The 16,791-nt window shown below is 42.1% G+C and overlaps 2 protein-coding genes across 2 annotated transcripts in view; one reads left to right on the top strand and one right to left on the bottom strand.

Moving 5' to 3' along the window:
* Positions 1 to 12,601, top strand: part of LOC143764288 (indolethylamine N-methyltransferase-like) — a 33,038-nt gene extending 20,437 nt beyond the window's left edge. Inside the window, exons 2-3 of the mRNA XM_077249721.1 lie at positions 4,859 to 5,066; positions 10,131 to 12,601. Coding sequence (XP_077105836.1) covers positions 4,859 to 5,066; positions 10,131 to 10,554 — 632 coding nt within the window. The 3' untranslated portion in view covers positions 10,555 to 12,601. The remainder of the gene's footprint in view (positions 1 to 4,858; positions 5,067 to 10,130) is intronic.
* Positions 12,602 to 13,528: 927 nt separating this feature from the next.
* Positions 13,529 to 15,843, bottom strand: LOC143766985 (glucose-6-phosphatase 3-like). The gene is given in 2 exon segments (XM_077255006.1): positions 13,529 to 15,535; positions 15,538 to 15,843. Coding segments are annotated over 2 exon segments (669 nt in total). The 3' UTR covers positions 13,529 to 15,172.
* Positions 15,844 to 16,791: the final 948 nt, after the last annotated feature.

The following is a 16,791-nucleotide window of genomic DNA, read 5'->3' as shown; positions in this document are numbered from 1 at the left end:
TGAGTTTGTCATTTCCCTCTCCACTCACCGTTAATATTTGTGGGGGGCTATCTTTCCTTTGGGGGGTTTCTCTGAGGCGAGATAGTTTTCCGTTTCCATCTTCAGGGGTAGCTAGTTCTTAGGCTGTGTCGAGGCGTCTAGGCAGAGATAGGAACGTCCCACGGCTAATTCTAGTGTTGGTGTTAGGAGTAGGGATTGCGGTCAGTAAAGCTACCACCTCCTCAGAGCTTGTACATTTTACCCACCAGGTCATTTCTGTGCTGCTCCGTAATCACCAGGTCATAACTGTGATTGCTGTCGGTGGAGCTGCCACCTCCTCAGAGCTTGTCCATGATTGGTTTTACCCACCAGGTCATCTCAGTGCTACTCCGTAACCACCAGGTCATAACACATGGCTCCACTTCGTACACCTTGTACACACCCAGCTCCGCTCCGTACACCTCGTACACACACGGCACAGCTCCATACACCTTGCACACACCCAGCTCCACTCCGTACACCTCATACACACATGGCTCCACTTCATACACCTTGCACACACCCAGCTCCGCTCCGTACACCTCGTACACACGGCACCGCTCCATACACCTTGCACACACCCACCTCAGCTCCGTACACCTCATACACACACTGCTCCGCTCCATACACCTTGCACACACCCAGCTCAGCTCCGTACACCTCATACACACACGGCTCCGCTCCATACACCTTGCACACACCTGGCTCCGCTCCGTACACCTCACACACGGCTCCGCTCCGTATACCTCATACACACCCAGCTCCGCTCCGTACACCTCGTACACACACGGCTCCGCTCCGTATACCTCGCACACACACGGCTCTGCTCCGTACACCTCGTACACACACGGCTCCGCTCCGTACACCTTGCACACACGGCTCCGCTCCGTACACCTCATACACACCCAGCTCCGCTCCGTATACCTCATACACACACGGTTCCGCTCCGTACACCTCGTACACACCCGGCTCCGCTCTATACACCTTGCACACATGGCTCCGCTCTGTACACCTCATACACACACTGCTCTGCTACATCCACACAAACCAATCCTGACCTCACACAAAAGCTTACCCTCCTCCAGCACGATGACGACCAGCACTGCACTACTGTCCTGCACTACTCGGAAGCCCTTGATCATGTGACTCCGACTCCTCCCCTCCTGTGACCTCATCACAGGTCCTGTGCGCACAGAGCAGCTGCAGCCATAGTTGTGGTGTGCGGCTCTCTGCAGTGGAGGGCCTCTGCTGCGGGACAAGTGGAGTCCCACCCGTGATCGCGCACGCACTGAGAGTGCACGTGCACCAGGGCCTGTAAAGAAGGTTTATTTAAAGGGCCGCCGGCCCATTTTGTAGCTCAGAGTTCTTAGGGGCCCGCCCAGTCTGCTGGACTGGGCGGGCCCTTAAGCACTCTGGGCCCCGTCGCAGCTGCGAGCCCTGCGACCACGGTAGTTACGCCCCTGCCTTTATATGCCCCCATGATTCAGAATATTAAAAACCATAGTTTAGATGCTGCTTCCTTTGTAACTCGAACCAAAACCAAGGTGGCATCCTTGGAAGTTCTAAAAAGTTTCCAGGTTCTTTTCGTTGTTGCATGATAAATGCATCCAAAGACTCGTCGGATGAAGTGGAATCTAATAAGATTCTCTTGCTTAAAAGATCTAGATATCCAGCTTTAATGACATAAGAATTGCAAAGATTGTGTTGTTGAGAATCACAGAAGGAAGATAAGAATGAAGAACTGCAATTATTGAAGCTTTGTCCTTAAGCCAAAGTAGCCAGAGGGGGAAGCTACCCAAGAGAAATAGGGGCCTGGATCACTCCTGTTATTCATGACATTTTTGGGAACCATGGAAAATAAAATAATGCACCCTACTGTAAGCAATATCTGTTAATATAATGCTATGAATATGACATTAAGCTAAACCATTGAGGAAGGTCTAAAAGATTGTACATTTTTCACCTTAACTTTTGGCTGGATGAATGGACTTTTCTAAAAGGAGTCTGCAGATGTATACCCTCAGAGTGGTCTACATTACCAACCCTTAAATCTGGATAGGCAATAGACATAGATTAATGAAACCAAGATAGCAAATTGGAAAATTGGTACTGGCAGGTGGATACTTTCACTGAAGTATACAAGCAGGAGGTCAGGGTAGGTGGTGGAGTACTTCACAACTACATACAGGCAGGTCAGGGCAGGCTACAAATGGCACAGGAAGGGAGGAATAGCAGTGAGCAGAAGTCTAGGCGCAGATGACACCAATTATGGAGACGTGCATCTTTCTTCAGAAAAAGACATTCTTGATGAAACTAAGATTTGTACAATTGCCTCTGGATCTCTGAACACAATCATTTAATTGGCTGCAAACTCTGCATCTGGACCAGTTGATGAGATTGGAGTCCCAGAAGACTTCTTGAAGGAGCTACTGAGAACCAGGGGTTTAAGAATTGATACATGAGAAGAATTAGGAATTGTAAAAAATACTGAAATGTGCATCTTAAAAGATAACAACATTGAACATTGAATTTGTCTAAAAACAGTATTTGGGACGAGAAGCAGGCTTGTAACATGGATGAACAGAGGGGAAAATAAGTATTTGATACACTGCTGATTTTGCAAGTTTTCCCACCTACAAAGAATGGAGAGGTCTGTAATTTTTATCGTAGGTACACTTCAACTATGAGCGACAGAATCTTTAAAAAATCCAGAAGATCACATTTTATGATTCTTACATAATTGATTTGAATTTCATTGCATGAAATAAATATTTGATACAATAGAAAAATAGAGCTTAATGCTTGGTACAGAATCCTTTGTTTGCAATTACATAGGTCAGATGTTTCCTGTAGTTCTTAACCAAGATTGCACACACTGCAGCAGGGATTTTGGCCCATTCCTCCATTCAGATGTTCTCCAGATCTTTCAGGTTTTGGGGCTGTTGCTGAGCATCATTGAGTTTCAGATACCTCCAAATATTTTCTATTGGGTTCAGGTCTGGAGACTGGCTAGGCTACCTTAAATGCTTCTTACAGAGCCACTCCTTAATTGCCCCAGCTGTGTATTTCAGGTCATTGTCATGCTGGAATGGTCTCAGCCAATACCCATCTTCAATGGTCTTACTGAGGGAAGGAGGTTGGCCAAAATCATACAATACATGACCCCAGCCATCATCTCTTCAATACTGTGCAGTCATCCTGTCCCCTTTGCAGACAACCACCCCCAAATTATTAAGTTTCCCCCACCATGCTTGACAGTTGGGGCGGTGTTCTTTGGGTTGCACTCATCCCTCCTCTTCCTTCAAACACTGTGAGTGGCGTTAATACCAGAAGGTTCTATTTTGGCCTCATCTGACCACATGACCTTCTCCCATGCCTCCTCTGTATCATATACAGAATTAGAACTCAGCCACATATAAATCCAAAACTGGATAAAACAAAAACTCCCCAACAATATATATGAAAATCCGGAAAAAGGAGTCATAGAGTTGTCTTTAGAGGTACAAAATGACATGTTTATTTAACAACCATAAATATAAGGAATGCTAATATTTAAGTATACATACAGAATCATACAGAGTAATACTGTGAATAATGGAAAACGGGTAAACAAAATCCACAGGTCGTACCTACAGTGTACGCCTAGAGAGTCCGGGTAAACACAATGAGTAAGTGGCCATACCAACTTACTGATCCCACCCACAATATGTGTAAAATAAAGGGCTATCAGTTAATAAGAGACCGGACCTCACCCATGTTAGACGTGGTATGAACCTGTGGAACCGCCAGCCCCTACGCGCGTTTCGCGTAGGCTTCTTCGGGGGGCTCCTCTGTATCATCCAGATTATCATTGTTGAACTTCAAATGGGCCTGGACATGTGCTGGTGTGAGCAGGGGGACCTTGTGTGCCCTGCAGGATTTTAATCCATGACAACGTTGTGCATAGCTAACAGTAATGTTTGAGACTGTGGTTACAGCTCTCTTCTAGTGATTGATCAGGTCCTCCTATGTAGTTCTGGGCTGATTCCTGACCTATCTTAGAATTATCCTTACCCCGCGATGCGAGATTTTGCATGGAGCCCCAAACTGAGGAAAATTGACAGTCATCTTGTGCTTCTTATATTTTCTGATTGTGTCAAAAGTTATTATCTTCTCACTAAGTTGCTTGCCTATTGTCCTGTAGTCCATCCCAGCATTGTGCAGGTCTACAATTTTGTCTCTGGTGTTCTTAACAGCTCTTTGGTCTTGGCCATGGTGGAGAGGTTGGAGTGTGATTGATTGAGGGTGTAAACGGGTGTCTTTTATATAGGTAAAGAGTTCAAACAGGGGCAAATAATATAGGTAATGAGTGCAGTGTGGGAGGGTATCCTAAAGAAAAACTAACAGGTCTGTTATAGCCAGAATTCATGCTGGTTGGTCAGTGATCAAATATTTATTTCAGGCAATAAAATGCGAATTATTCATTTAAAAATCAAACAATATTATTTTCTGGTTTTAATTTTTAGATTTTTTCTCTCTCAGGTGAAGTGTACCTACGATAAAAATTACAGACCTATCCATTATTTGTAGGTGTGAAAACTTGCAAAATCAGCAGTGTATCAAATACGCATCTTCCCCACTGTACCTAGAAGACTGCAAAACCCAATCCTAATCCTTGTCCTCAAAAATGAAAAAGGGTAAATTTTAGCATGAATTCTTCAATTACATTTTTGCAGTCAGTTGGTACCAAGGTAAGCAGATTTAACTACTTGACAAATAGCTCTTCAGTATTTGATGTATTTACTATGCTATGCTTATATTATGCTTTGCTTAATGTACTAGTCGGAAATTTTCTCTGCAGGTCACATTCAAGGAGATATTTTGATTGACCTCAGTGGTAGTTCCACAATTCATCATCTCTATGCAGTCTGTGAATTTTTCAAACACATCATAGTGCTGAAAGCCAATGACAGATGCATCCTAGAGCTGAAAAGATGGGCGGACGAACGCACAGGAGCATTTGAGTGGGACCATGCTGCGAAACATCATGCAGACATGGAAGGAAAAAGGTGATATATACTGATACTGTACAATTAACATGGAAATATGCAGAATATTGTACAGTGGTATGTAAACGTTTGAGCACTCCTGGTCAAAATCACTGTTATTGTGAACAGTTAAGCAAGTTGAGGATAAAATGATCTCTAAAAGGCCAAAAGTTAAACATAACACATTTCCTTTGTATTTTAGGCAAAAAAATATTGCATTGTCATTTTTGTTTTCATTTTAAAAATTAAAAAAAAAAATGGGCCGATGCAAAAGTTTTTGCTCTTGTGGAGATTCGTATAAACAGATAACTTTGACAAAGGTTTCAGATCTTAATTAGCCTGTTAGGGTTATGGTTTGTTCAACATCATTGTTAAGAAAGACCAGGCAATACAAATTTCCCAGCTTTTCAACAACCCAGCTGTCTCTAACCTTGTGCCAAAAAACAGTAACCATGAGTTCTTCTAAGCAGCTGCCTAGCACTCTGAAAATAAAAATGTTGGAGGCGTACAAAGCAGGAGAAGGCTTTAAGAAGAAAGCAAAGTGTTTTCAAGTTGCCCTTTCCTTAGATTGAAATGTTATTAAATGTAATTAACAAATTTCAGTTAACAGAAACAGTGGAGGTCAAGATAAGATCTGGATGACTAAGCAAAATTTCATGTAGAGCGACTCGTTGGATTGCTAGAGAAATAAATCAAAACCCCCTCTTGACAGCAAAAGATCTTCAGAAAGATTTATTAGACTCTGTATTTGGGGTGCACTGTTCATTGTTCTACTGTTCAGAGACACCTGCACAAATATGGTCTTCATGGAAGAGTCATCAGAAGAAAACCTCTCCTGTGTTCTCACCATAAAATTCAGAGTCAGAAGTATACACAAGAACATCTAAACAAGCCTGATACCTTTTGAAAACAAGTCCCATGTACTGATGAGGGTAAAATAGAACTCTTTGTCCATAATCATTAAAAGTACAGTTAGGTCCATATATATTTGGACAGAGACAACATTTTTCTCATTTTGGTTATAGACATTACCACAATGAATTTTAAACAAAACAATTCAGATGCAGTTGAAGTTCAGACTTTCAGCTTTCATTTGAGGGTATCCACATTAAAATTGGATGAAGGGTTTAGGAGTTTTAGCTCCTTAACATGTGCCACCCTGTTTTTAAAGGGACCAAAAGTAATTGGACAGATTCAATAATTTTAAATAAAATATTCATTTCTAGTACTTGGTTGAAAACCCTTTGTTGGCAATGACTGCCTGAAGTCTTGAACTCATGGACATCACCAGACGCTGTGTTTCCTCCTTTTTGATGCTCTGCCAGGCCTTCACTTCGGTGGTTTTCAGTTGCTGTTTGTTTGTGGGCCTTTCTGTCTGAAGTTTAGTCTTTAACAAGTGAAATGCATGCTCAATTGGGTTGAGATCAGGTGACTGACTTGGCCATTCAAGAATATTCCACTTCTTTGCTTTAATAGACTCCTGGGTTGCTTTGGCTTCATGTTTTGGGTCATTGTCCATCTGTAGTATGAAACGACGACCAATCAGTTTTGCTGCATTTGGCTGGATCTGAGCACACAGTATGGCTCTGAATACCTCAGAATTCATTTGGCTGCTTCTGTCCTGTGTCACATCATCAATAAACACTAGTGACCCAGTGCCACTGGCAGCCATGCATGCCCAAGCCATCACACTGCCTCCGCCGTGTTTTACAGATGATGTGGTATGCTTTGGATCATGAGCTGTACCAAGCCTTCGCCATACTTTTCTCTTTCCATCATTCTGGTAGAGGTTGATCTTGGTTTCATCTGTCCAAAGAATGTTCTTCCTGAACTGTGCTGGCTTTTTTAGATGTTTTTTAGCAAAGTCCAGTATAGCCTTTTTATTCTTGACACTTATGAGTGGCTTGCACCGTGCAGTGAACCCTCTGTATTTACTTTCATGCAGTCTTCTCTTTATGATAGATTTGGATATTGATACGCCTACCTCCTGGAGAGTGTTGGTCACTTGGTTGGCTGTTGTGAAGGGGTTTCTCTTCACCATGGAGATTATTCTGCGATCACCCACCACTGTTGTCTTCCGTGGGCGCCCAGGTCTTTTTGCATTGATGAGATCACCAGTGCTTTCTTTCCTTCTCAGGATGTACCAAACTGTACATTTTGCCACTCCTAATATTGTAGCAATTTCTCGGATGGGTTTTTTCTCTGTTTTCACAGCTTAAGAATGGCTTGTTTCACCTTCATGGAGAGCTCCTTTGACCGCATGTTTACTTCATAGGAAAACCTTCCAAATGCAAGCACCACACCTCAAATCAACTCCAGGCCTTTTATCTGCTTAGTTGAGAATGACATAATGAAGGGATTGCCCACACCTGTCCATGAAATATCCTTGGAGTCAATTGTCCAATTACTTTTGGTCCCTTTAAAAAACAGGGTGGCACATGTTAAAGAGCTGAAACTCCTAAACCCTTCATCCAATTTTAATATGGATACCCTCAAATGAAAGCTAAAAGTCTAAACTTCAACTGCATCTGAATTGTTTTGTTTAAAATTAAATTGTGGTAATGTCTATAACCAAAATGAGAAAAATGTTGTCTCTGTCCAAATATATATGGACCTAACTGTATGTGTGGAGAAAAAAGGTCACAGAATTTACAGAAAAGAACAGCTCACCAACTATTAGGCATGGAGGTGGATCAATCATTCTTGTTTTTGGGTTGTGTTGCAGTCAATGGCACGAGGAACATTTCAAGGGTAGAGGGAAGAATGGATTCATTGAATTTTCAACAAACTCTTGATGCAAACATAACACCATCTGTAAAAAAAACCTGAAGTTGAAAAGAGGATGGCTTCTACAAATTAATAGTGATCCTAGACACATGTCAAAATCCACAATAGATGACCTTAAAAGGCGCAAGCTGGAAGTTTTGCAATGTGCCTAACAGTCCCCTGATTTAAACATCATTGAAAATCTGTATCCAGATTTCCAAATAGCGGAGGATGCAAGACGACCCATGAATCTCAAAGAACTGGAAGAATTGTCCAAGAAGAATGGATGAAAATCCCTAAAACAAGAATTAAAAGGCTCTTGTCTGACTACAAAAAAAGCATTTAAAACCTGGCATACTTTCAAAAGGGGGTGCTACCACGTACTAACCATGCAGAGTGCCCAAACTTTTGCATTGGTCCATTTTCCTTTTTGTAATTTTTAAAATATAGAAAATGTAAATATATGTTTTTCCCTAAAATACAATGGAAATGTGTCATCTTTAACTTTAGCCCTTTTAGAGTTAATTTAATCTTCAACTTGCTTAACTGTTCAGAATAAAAGTTGCTTTGCCCAGGGGTGCCAAAACTTTTACAGGCCACTGTATATCTTCCACCTATCATATTTTTAAATGTTATTCTTTTGAAAATCAAATTTCAGCTGACAGTAAAAAGGTCTACTCTTTCCACTCAGGTTAAATTTCTTAATCATTGGTTTTTTCTGAAAGGACACAGTAAGGCTGTGATCACATCACATTTTGGGTCAGAGTTATAATTGGGAGAATCCCATAAGTACAGCTCTGCATTTATCTCCATGTATGCCATGGATTTGCCCTAGAGGGAGATATATCACTCACTGCCCACAATTTAAAAAAAGTATACCAATTGATTATTAAACTCCATAAACTTGAACAGCTCTTTACCTGGAACATGCGTAAAGAGGTGGGACGGGATTGGGTCAAGTTCAAAGGTGGTGATTTGGAGAGTAAAGAAGAAAGTAGATCTTCTGTAATGACGGAGAAGCTGGTTTTGGAGGAGACGGGTTATGTAGTTATGAGGAGGGGATGTGGGGACTTTAGGCAAAAGCTTTGACTGATTATGTCAATCTTCTGGTTGAAAAATGAAGCAGTCTTCAACTGAGATGAGAAGAGAGGGAAGAGGCGCTAGGGACAGCGAAGAGTATTGAAAGTGTTGAATAGCTGCTTAGGGTTGTTGGATAGAGAGGATGTGAGAGATGAGAAGTACGTCTGTTTAGCTGTAGTGAGTGTGGCCTTAAAAGTAGTGAGGGACTGTTTTAATGCGATGAAGTGCTCATTGGAATGGGACCTTTTCCATCTCCTCTCAGTAACCCTGGAAGCCCACCTCAGTTCTTTAGCCAGGCTGGTGTGCCAGGGTTGCCTTTTGATTGGGCAACCTTTGGCTTGTGTGAGGGGGTAACCGATTCGAGAGCTGCAGCTATTGTGGTGTTATATAAAGCAGCAGCAGCATCTGTATTGTGTAAGGAATTTATGTCTGTAAGAGGGAAAAGGGATTCAGAGAGTGAGTGTAGGTTAAGGTGTTTGCGATTTCTGCAAGGGTGTGCAAGTTTGTGGAGTGGGAATTGTGGATCTGGAGAGGAGAGGAAAAAGAATGCAAGTAGCTTGTGGACAGACAGAGTGAGAGGTGAGTTATAGAGGTTACATAGGGAACAGAGGCAGATAAAGATGAGGTCCTGTGTGTGCCATCTTTGTGAGTGGCTGCGGAAGACCACTGAGCAAGGCCAAAGGAGGAAGTGAGAGATAGAGATTCCAGCTTATCTCTCTGCAGCTTCAACACAACCCACTCTACTCAGCTCCCCCAGCTGACTGCCCAACAAATGAACATAGGGCCCTTATGTAGACATACCTAGCCAGGTGCACATAATCAGAACCTCTAGTATGAGGTTTTAACCCTATCCTACCTCACTTTCCTACATACCCTACCCCTCTGCCCAAAATCGAGGACTAAGCACCATCCGTACAGTTTTCCACTCTTTCATATGCAGTTAAAAATATTTGCTGAAAAATATTATTACATTGTTTTGGCTCCTGTTTTGTGATTGTGGGCTTATGGATATTTTTAGTATATGAATGCTGCTGGAGCTTCCAGGGTGTATATCGAACATAGCCACACAAAAATAGTGTGAATATAACTTTAAAACCGCAGTGCATCAATCTTGGCTAAATGTAAGCCTTTTCAAAAAACAGAAAACCAATAGTCTAGTCCAAACCCTTGGGCCTTAATTCTTTTCTATTCAAAATGGCTGTGATACAATTACACTCTTCATGTTTTCATTTATTTTAGTAACCAGTTTCAGGACAAACATGGAAAAGTGAGAACAGCCCTTCGACATGTTGTGAAATGTGACCTCAACAAAGAAAATATTGTAGAACCGATAGATCTACCACCAGCAGATTGTATCATCGTTGCTTGGTTTTTAGAATTTATTAGCAAAAATCAAGATGAACTTAAAATTTATCTTAGGAAGATCTCAAAGTTGCTGAAACCTGGAGGACACCTCATATTTTTGGGGATCTTAGATGCAACATATGTTGCAAGTGGCAAAGACAAGTTCCATATTTTTAAATATGATGAGGATTTTGCCAGGAAAGCTCTAGCTGAAGAAGGTTTTGTTATTGATACCTGTAAGGTTAAGAAGAGAACAGTCGTGAGTGACCTCACTGACTACAAGGGCATGCTATTCATTGCAGCTCACAAAGAGAAGTAGAACTTTATAAATAAGGTCTGTATGCCAAGAGTTTTTAAGTAAAGCTTTACAGCTGAATGATCATAAGATACCAATACATACAGGTACATATAAAGGTATAAAAATATAACTGCTTAGCCTTTAATATAAGAGCTGCTGTTTAGGCTGTTTCTCAGGAGACATTTAATTTATATGATTAAAACACCAATTCACTGGGGGATGCGGACAGACACTGATGGTTTACTGACCAAAGATGTCACATAGGTTCAAAATACAGATGAACATCCATGAGGGGAGTGGATGCCTAATATTTTAATTGCAACACTATGTACATATGGGATATTGGAAATATTTGAGCTGCAATATTGCTACAGAAATATTTACAGTAAATTGCAGGCTTGTTAGTCCAAGAGAGGTGTCTTATCATGACAGAACAAGAATAATAGTGACACTTAGCTGGTGCACAAGTAAGATCCCAAACCATTTAGCAGTCTGAAAGAACTTGGCACTCAGATAAGTAGGTGGACATACAAAGGTTTATTTACAGTGTGACGTTTCAGTCAGCAAGGACCTTCATGAGAGTACACACTGTTAAGTTGTGAGTAGAATAGACACTGTGTCTGGTGGTATGGCCTCAAGGGTCCTTAGGGAATTTAGCATCGATGTGGCGGCGTGAACGCAGTATCCACACATGAAGAAGCGGTGGATATCGGCGTTCATGCCAGCACACCCACGCTAAATTTCCTAAGGACCCTTGAGGCCATACCACCAGACATCTTGTCTATTCTACTCATAACTTAACAGTATGTACTCTCATGAAGGTCCTTGCTGACCGGAAGGTCACACTGTAAATAAACCTTTGTATTTCCACCTTTTTATCTGAGAACCAAGTCCTTTCATAATCTTATCAGGACAGGGACACAACTATAAGGGTACTGTCACACAGTGGCACTTTGATCGCTACGACGGTACGATCCGTGACGTTCCAGCGATATCCATACGATATCGCTGTGTCTGACACGCAGCAGCGATCAGGGACCCTGCTGAGAATCGTACGTCGTAGCAGATCGTTTGGAACTTTATTTCGTCGCTGGATCTCCCGCTGTCATCGCTGGATCGTTGTGTGTGACAGCGATCCAGCGATGCGTTCGCTTGTAACCAGGGTAAACATCGGGTTACTAAGCGCAGGGCCGCGCTTAGTAACCCGATGTTTACCCTGGTTACCAGCGTAAAAGTAAAAAAAAAAAAACAGTACATACTCACATTCCGGTGTCCTTCAGGTCCCTTGCCGTCTGCTTCCCGCACTGACTGACTGCCGGCCGTAAGGCAGTGGCACAGCACAGCAGTGACGTCACCGCTGTGCTCTGCTTTCACTTTACGGCGGCACTCAGTCAGTGCGGGAAGCAGACGGCAAGGGACCTGAAGGACACCGGAATGTGAGTATGTACTGTTTTTTTTTTTTTACTTTTACGCTGGTAACCACGGTAAACATCGGGTTACTAAGCGCAGCCCTGCGCTTAGTAACCCGATGTTTACCCTGGTTACCTGGGGCCTTCGGCATCGTTGGTCGCTGGAGAGCTGTCTGTGTGACAGCTCCCCAGCGACCACACGACTTTCCAACGATCACGGCCAGGTCGTATCGCTGGTCGTGATCGTTGGAAAGTTGCAGAGTGTGACAGTACCCTAAGGTAAGCCTTGATGGTGCTGTTGGGCTCATATACAATGCCCAACTTATGTGCTATCTACCTTTTTTTACTGTACATTTTTCTGTAGCAATATTGCAGTTCCATTTTTCCAATATTATGTACTTAGTGTAGTACTCGGCACTTACCTATTTCCTATGGCAGTAATGTAGTTCCAATTATCTAAATTTACTATCCTAAGCATTTCAGGGTGAAGCTATATTTTTCTTAATATTCAAAGTGCACAAAAAAAATAAATGCATAAGGTGACAAAAGATTATGTGTAGAGCAATATGTTGGCTAACAGCTTATTCACTGATTTTATTTGCTGTTCTGTTTTCCATCTGCTTCATATGAATAATGAAATAAAGCAAATCATATATTTATTTGTTTGTGTCCTTTACTTGTGTCCTTGACTGGTTCTAAAGTTTTGCAAAATTTGGTTTATAAGTAATACCGGTAATTATATTGAGTTGGATCTATCATGTGAAAGTATCTGCACATAAGCAGGGCCATAATAACCCATAACCGGCCCCTAGGCTTTTATACATTTTACCCCCTCCAGCAATTCAATTTTTCTCCTTTTACAGCTTTTAGCAGTGCTGACATCTTTTCTCACAGCACATTCCTTGTTCCTTATATTTTCTCTTTGAAATCCTGATTTTGGCAGCTACATATTGGCTATTATTTGTTGTTTGTAGCCATTTAGAAAAAATAATGGTGTTGGTTGATCTTAAATGGAACCTGTTACCAGGTTTGGCCAATATAAGATACGGCCACCGCCTTTCAGGGTTTATCTACAGCATCCTATAATGCTGTAGATAAGCCCCCGATCCAACCTGAAAGATAAGAAAAAAAAGTTTTATTATACTCACCTGGGGAAGTGGTCCGGTCCGAAGGGTGTTACAGGTCTGGGTCTGGCACCTCCCATCTTCTTATGATTGCCACCCTCCTGCTTGCTTCATGGCTTCCCAACATCGCTGGGCCTCTCTGACCTTTCCTGGCGCCTGTGCACTGCAGTACTTTGCTCTGCCCTCAAAAGGGCAGATAAGAATGCCTGTGCAGGCGTATGATGCTGGGGAGCCATGAAGCAAGCAGGATGGCAGCATTACAAGAAGATGGGAGGCGCCGGACCCGGACCTGCGACACCCATCGGACCAGACCGCCCTGCTGGTGAGTATAATGAAAGTTATTTTTCTTATCTTTCAGGTTGGATCAGGGGCTTATATACAGCATTATAGAATGCTGTAGATAAGCCCTGAAAGGCGGTGGCCGTATCTTATATCGGTAAACCTGGCGACAGGTTCTCTTTAATGACCCATGGGAAGGTTTGAGCATGTGCAAACAAGGTCAGGACTAGACTGTTTTGCTCATGAAGGTGTAATAATAAATAGTAATAATAAAAACAGTGGACTTGTTTTGGGGGAGGTAAATGCAAAAAATGTGTTGCCTGTTGCCACTTCCCCTTCTTTTCTCTGAAGCAGCAAGATGGTCTGGTGATATCTTCATTAAAGGAGAACAACAAGTTTATTTTATTCATTTTACTTGCTTATGTAGTAAAAATTGTTTTTCACAGCGCTTTACCAACATCATCACTGTTCCTGTAGGGCTCACAATCTCAGCATGTCTTTGGAGTATGGGAGGTAACCAGAGAATTTGGAAGAATCCCGCACAGAGAACTTTTTTTCTCCCCCTTATATTTCTCAATTTCTTTACTTATAATTTTTCCTAGCGTACTGTTCAGTACCACCCAACATGGTGGGTCTCATTATACGTATCACTTTATCATAAGGGCTGCTGGCACATAGGCACTTTCAATTGTGTTTTGTTTCTTTTTTCTCCCCTGGGCTCATATTTCTTTTTGCGCTTTCTATTGGCAGATTTGAGCATATGGGGAGGTAAAAACCCATTATACATTATATAGATCCCCCTTATTATAGGGGCTGTTGGTACATAGACACTTTTAAATGGCCACCCTTTGCGCACATACAGTATATATATTTTTTATGTTGCGCTCTCTATTAGCATAGTTTGCCTCATGGTATAGGCGCCAGTCTACTAGCAAATATGGGCCCTCTGATCAATGGTCTCTGTGCACTCGATATTTCTATATTCCTCCCACATGACAGGGTTTTTTTCTCTCTGCGCATGCATCTATCCTGGCCAGGATAGTCTTCCGGCTTTTCAACGCCCTGTTTTCCACACACCAGCCACATGTTATGCCTGATTCCTCCATTATTTAAGGTTGCTTGATCCCCTTCCCCAGCACACTTCCCCTGACGAAGCTGCTGGTTGCAGCAATATGCGTGGGGCTCCCCACATCGCCTCAGTCCCTTGGCTATTGACCCCTGGATTTCATGCCCTGATGCAAATTTCACTGATTCATCTGGTAAATCAGATGGCTTTTTCATCCTGGACGTCATCTTTTTCTCTTTTCCCCTCTCTTTTTGCAATTGTTTTCAGCGTTCCTCCATTTCTTACACAACCAGGGAACTGCTCACTTTTCTACTTGCTAAGAGGGGCTTATATTTCTATATCAGGATTTATTGTAATCTTGCATTAAGTTCCTTTTTCTTCTGTCTCCCTGGGGACGCCCGGTGTGAGACTTCATGTGAGTTAAGATTTATTGGCATTGATACTGTTTTCCAGGGCTAATTATCCATGTGTGCACACATATATATGCTGCACTTTGCCTTGACATTGTATTGTTATATGTCATAGTCATATGGGACTTTTGGTGATTTTGTCTTTTAATGGTTTTATTATGTCTACTAATAAATATTGCACATAATTTCAACATTGCATTGTGAGTTTGGGTGTGCGCCTTGTATGCACGGATCTTTTTCTCCTCCTCTCCACATATAAACACAACCTAAATTCTTTGAAAAAATAAAATAAAAAAAGAGCAAATTAAAGAAATGCAATTATACATGAATGTAAACAGAGAGCTGGTTGCCTCAATCTCTATTCTGCATAGTCCCTTGGTTACTGCATCTTACAATATAGAAGGACAAGATAATTACAGTAAGGGGGCAGGTACAATGGCGCATAAAGTTCAGCAGGTAATAGAGTAGCGGGGGTGATATTGGAAGTGGGAGCACTTGCTGGAGCTTTAGAAAAATAGAAGACAGAACCATAGAGATGCCCATTTCATGCCATCCCGGAATATCTGTGTGCAGTCTGTGAAAGAGCGAGACGTGCAAGGCAAATCCCATTCCTAAAGTGTTTCCTGTGCTTCTTGTCACTAATGAAAAGGGTCTGGTCTCTTGCCATATCCATTCTCTCTTTGCACACCATTTATTGGCTAAATGGATATACTACGAGTCTACGACAGGTCCACAGCGAATGCACTTATTCCACAGTATACAAGGAGAGCCCCAAGTAACAGCGAACAACGTATAAAAAAAAACAAATTAGAGTTATGGGCAGCAGTGCACTGCAAGACATATCCTAGAAACACACCAGTGAGGATCCCAACGAGAACCTGGTGTGGGAAGTGTGCTAGAATAAGAGGTCTGGAGACCGCAATTGCCAACATCAGTAACAGGTACAATATGAGAGGAAGGCGTGCAGCTCCATGTATTGCTGTACGGCTGCACGCTCCGCTCCGTATGACCTCCAGGGTCATCGTGTCCAACCCCCTGCTCAATGCAGGATTCACTAAATTATGTCAGACAGATGTCTGTCCAGCCTCTGTTTAAAGACTTTCACTGAAGGAGAACTCACCACCTCTCATGGCCGCATGTTCCACTTATAGATCACCCCCATTTTCTAAACAAAATTTCTAATATTTAATCTGTATCTTTTCCCTTTCATTTTCATTCCATTGCTTCTCATATTTCCATCTGCAAATGAGAATAAGGGCTCATTTCCACATGCGAGGCACACGTCCGTGTCTCGCATGTGGAAACCAAGCTGTGGAGCCGGCACTTGGGAGCGGAGCGTGCGGCCGCATAGGAACACATGGAGCTGCACAGCTCCGCTCCTGAGTGCCGGCACCAGAGCTTGGTTTCCACATGCGAGATACGGACGGGTGCCTCGCATGTGGAAATGAGCCCTAAGGATGATCCCGCTACACTGTGACAGCCTTTCAGATAATTTTAGACAGCTATTAAGTCTCCTCTTAACCTTCTTTTTTTGCAAGCTAAACATTCCCAGATTCTTTAACCGTTCCTCGTAGGACATATTTTGTAGTCCACTCACCATCCTGGTAGCTCTTCTCTGAACTTGCTCCAGTTTTTCAATGTTTTTCAATATATTTTAGAAAAGTTAATTTATGAGAAACTATTCCAATAAATTGCTTGTACTAATAGTTTTCCACCACAATACATTATTGACATCACAACCCAATCCAACATGTACTTGCACAACTAGATAAAAAAAGAGGGATAAATAAACCAAAAATAGCATCTTGCAATAAATCACTAACAACTGTAGTTTTTATTTACATAGCAAATAGATCAATGGCTGCACTCAGCTGTACTAAAGCAAGGAAATGTGTGATACATGAAATGTGAATAGCATAATGGCTTGTGAAATCTATGAAAAAACACATGAGATGCTTAGCACAAGATTT

The sequence above is a fragment of the Ranitomeya variabilis genome, chromosome 4 (genome assembly GCF_051348905.1).
Source record: "Ranitomeya variabilis isolate aRanVar5 chromosome 4, aRanVar5.hap1, whole genome shotgun sequence".
NCBI lineage: Eukaryota > Metazoa > Chordata > Amphibia > Anura > Dendrobatidae > Ranitomeya > Ranitomeya variabilis.
This window is presented reverse-complemented; position numbering and strand designations above follow the sequence as displayed.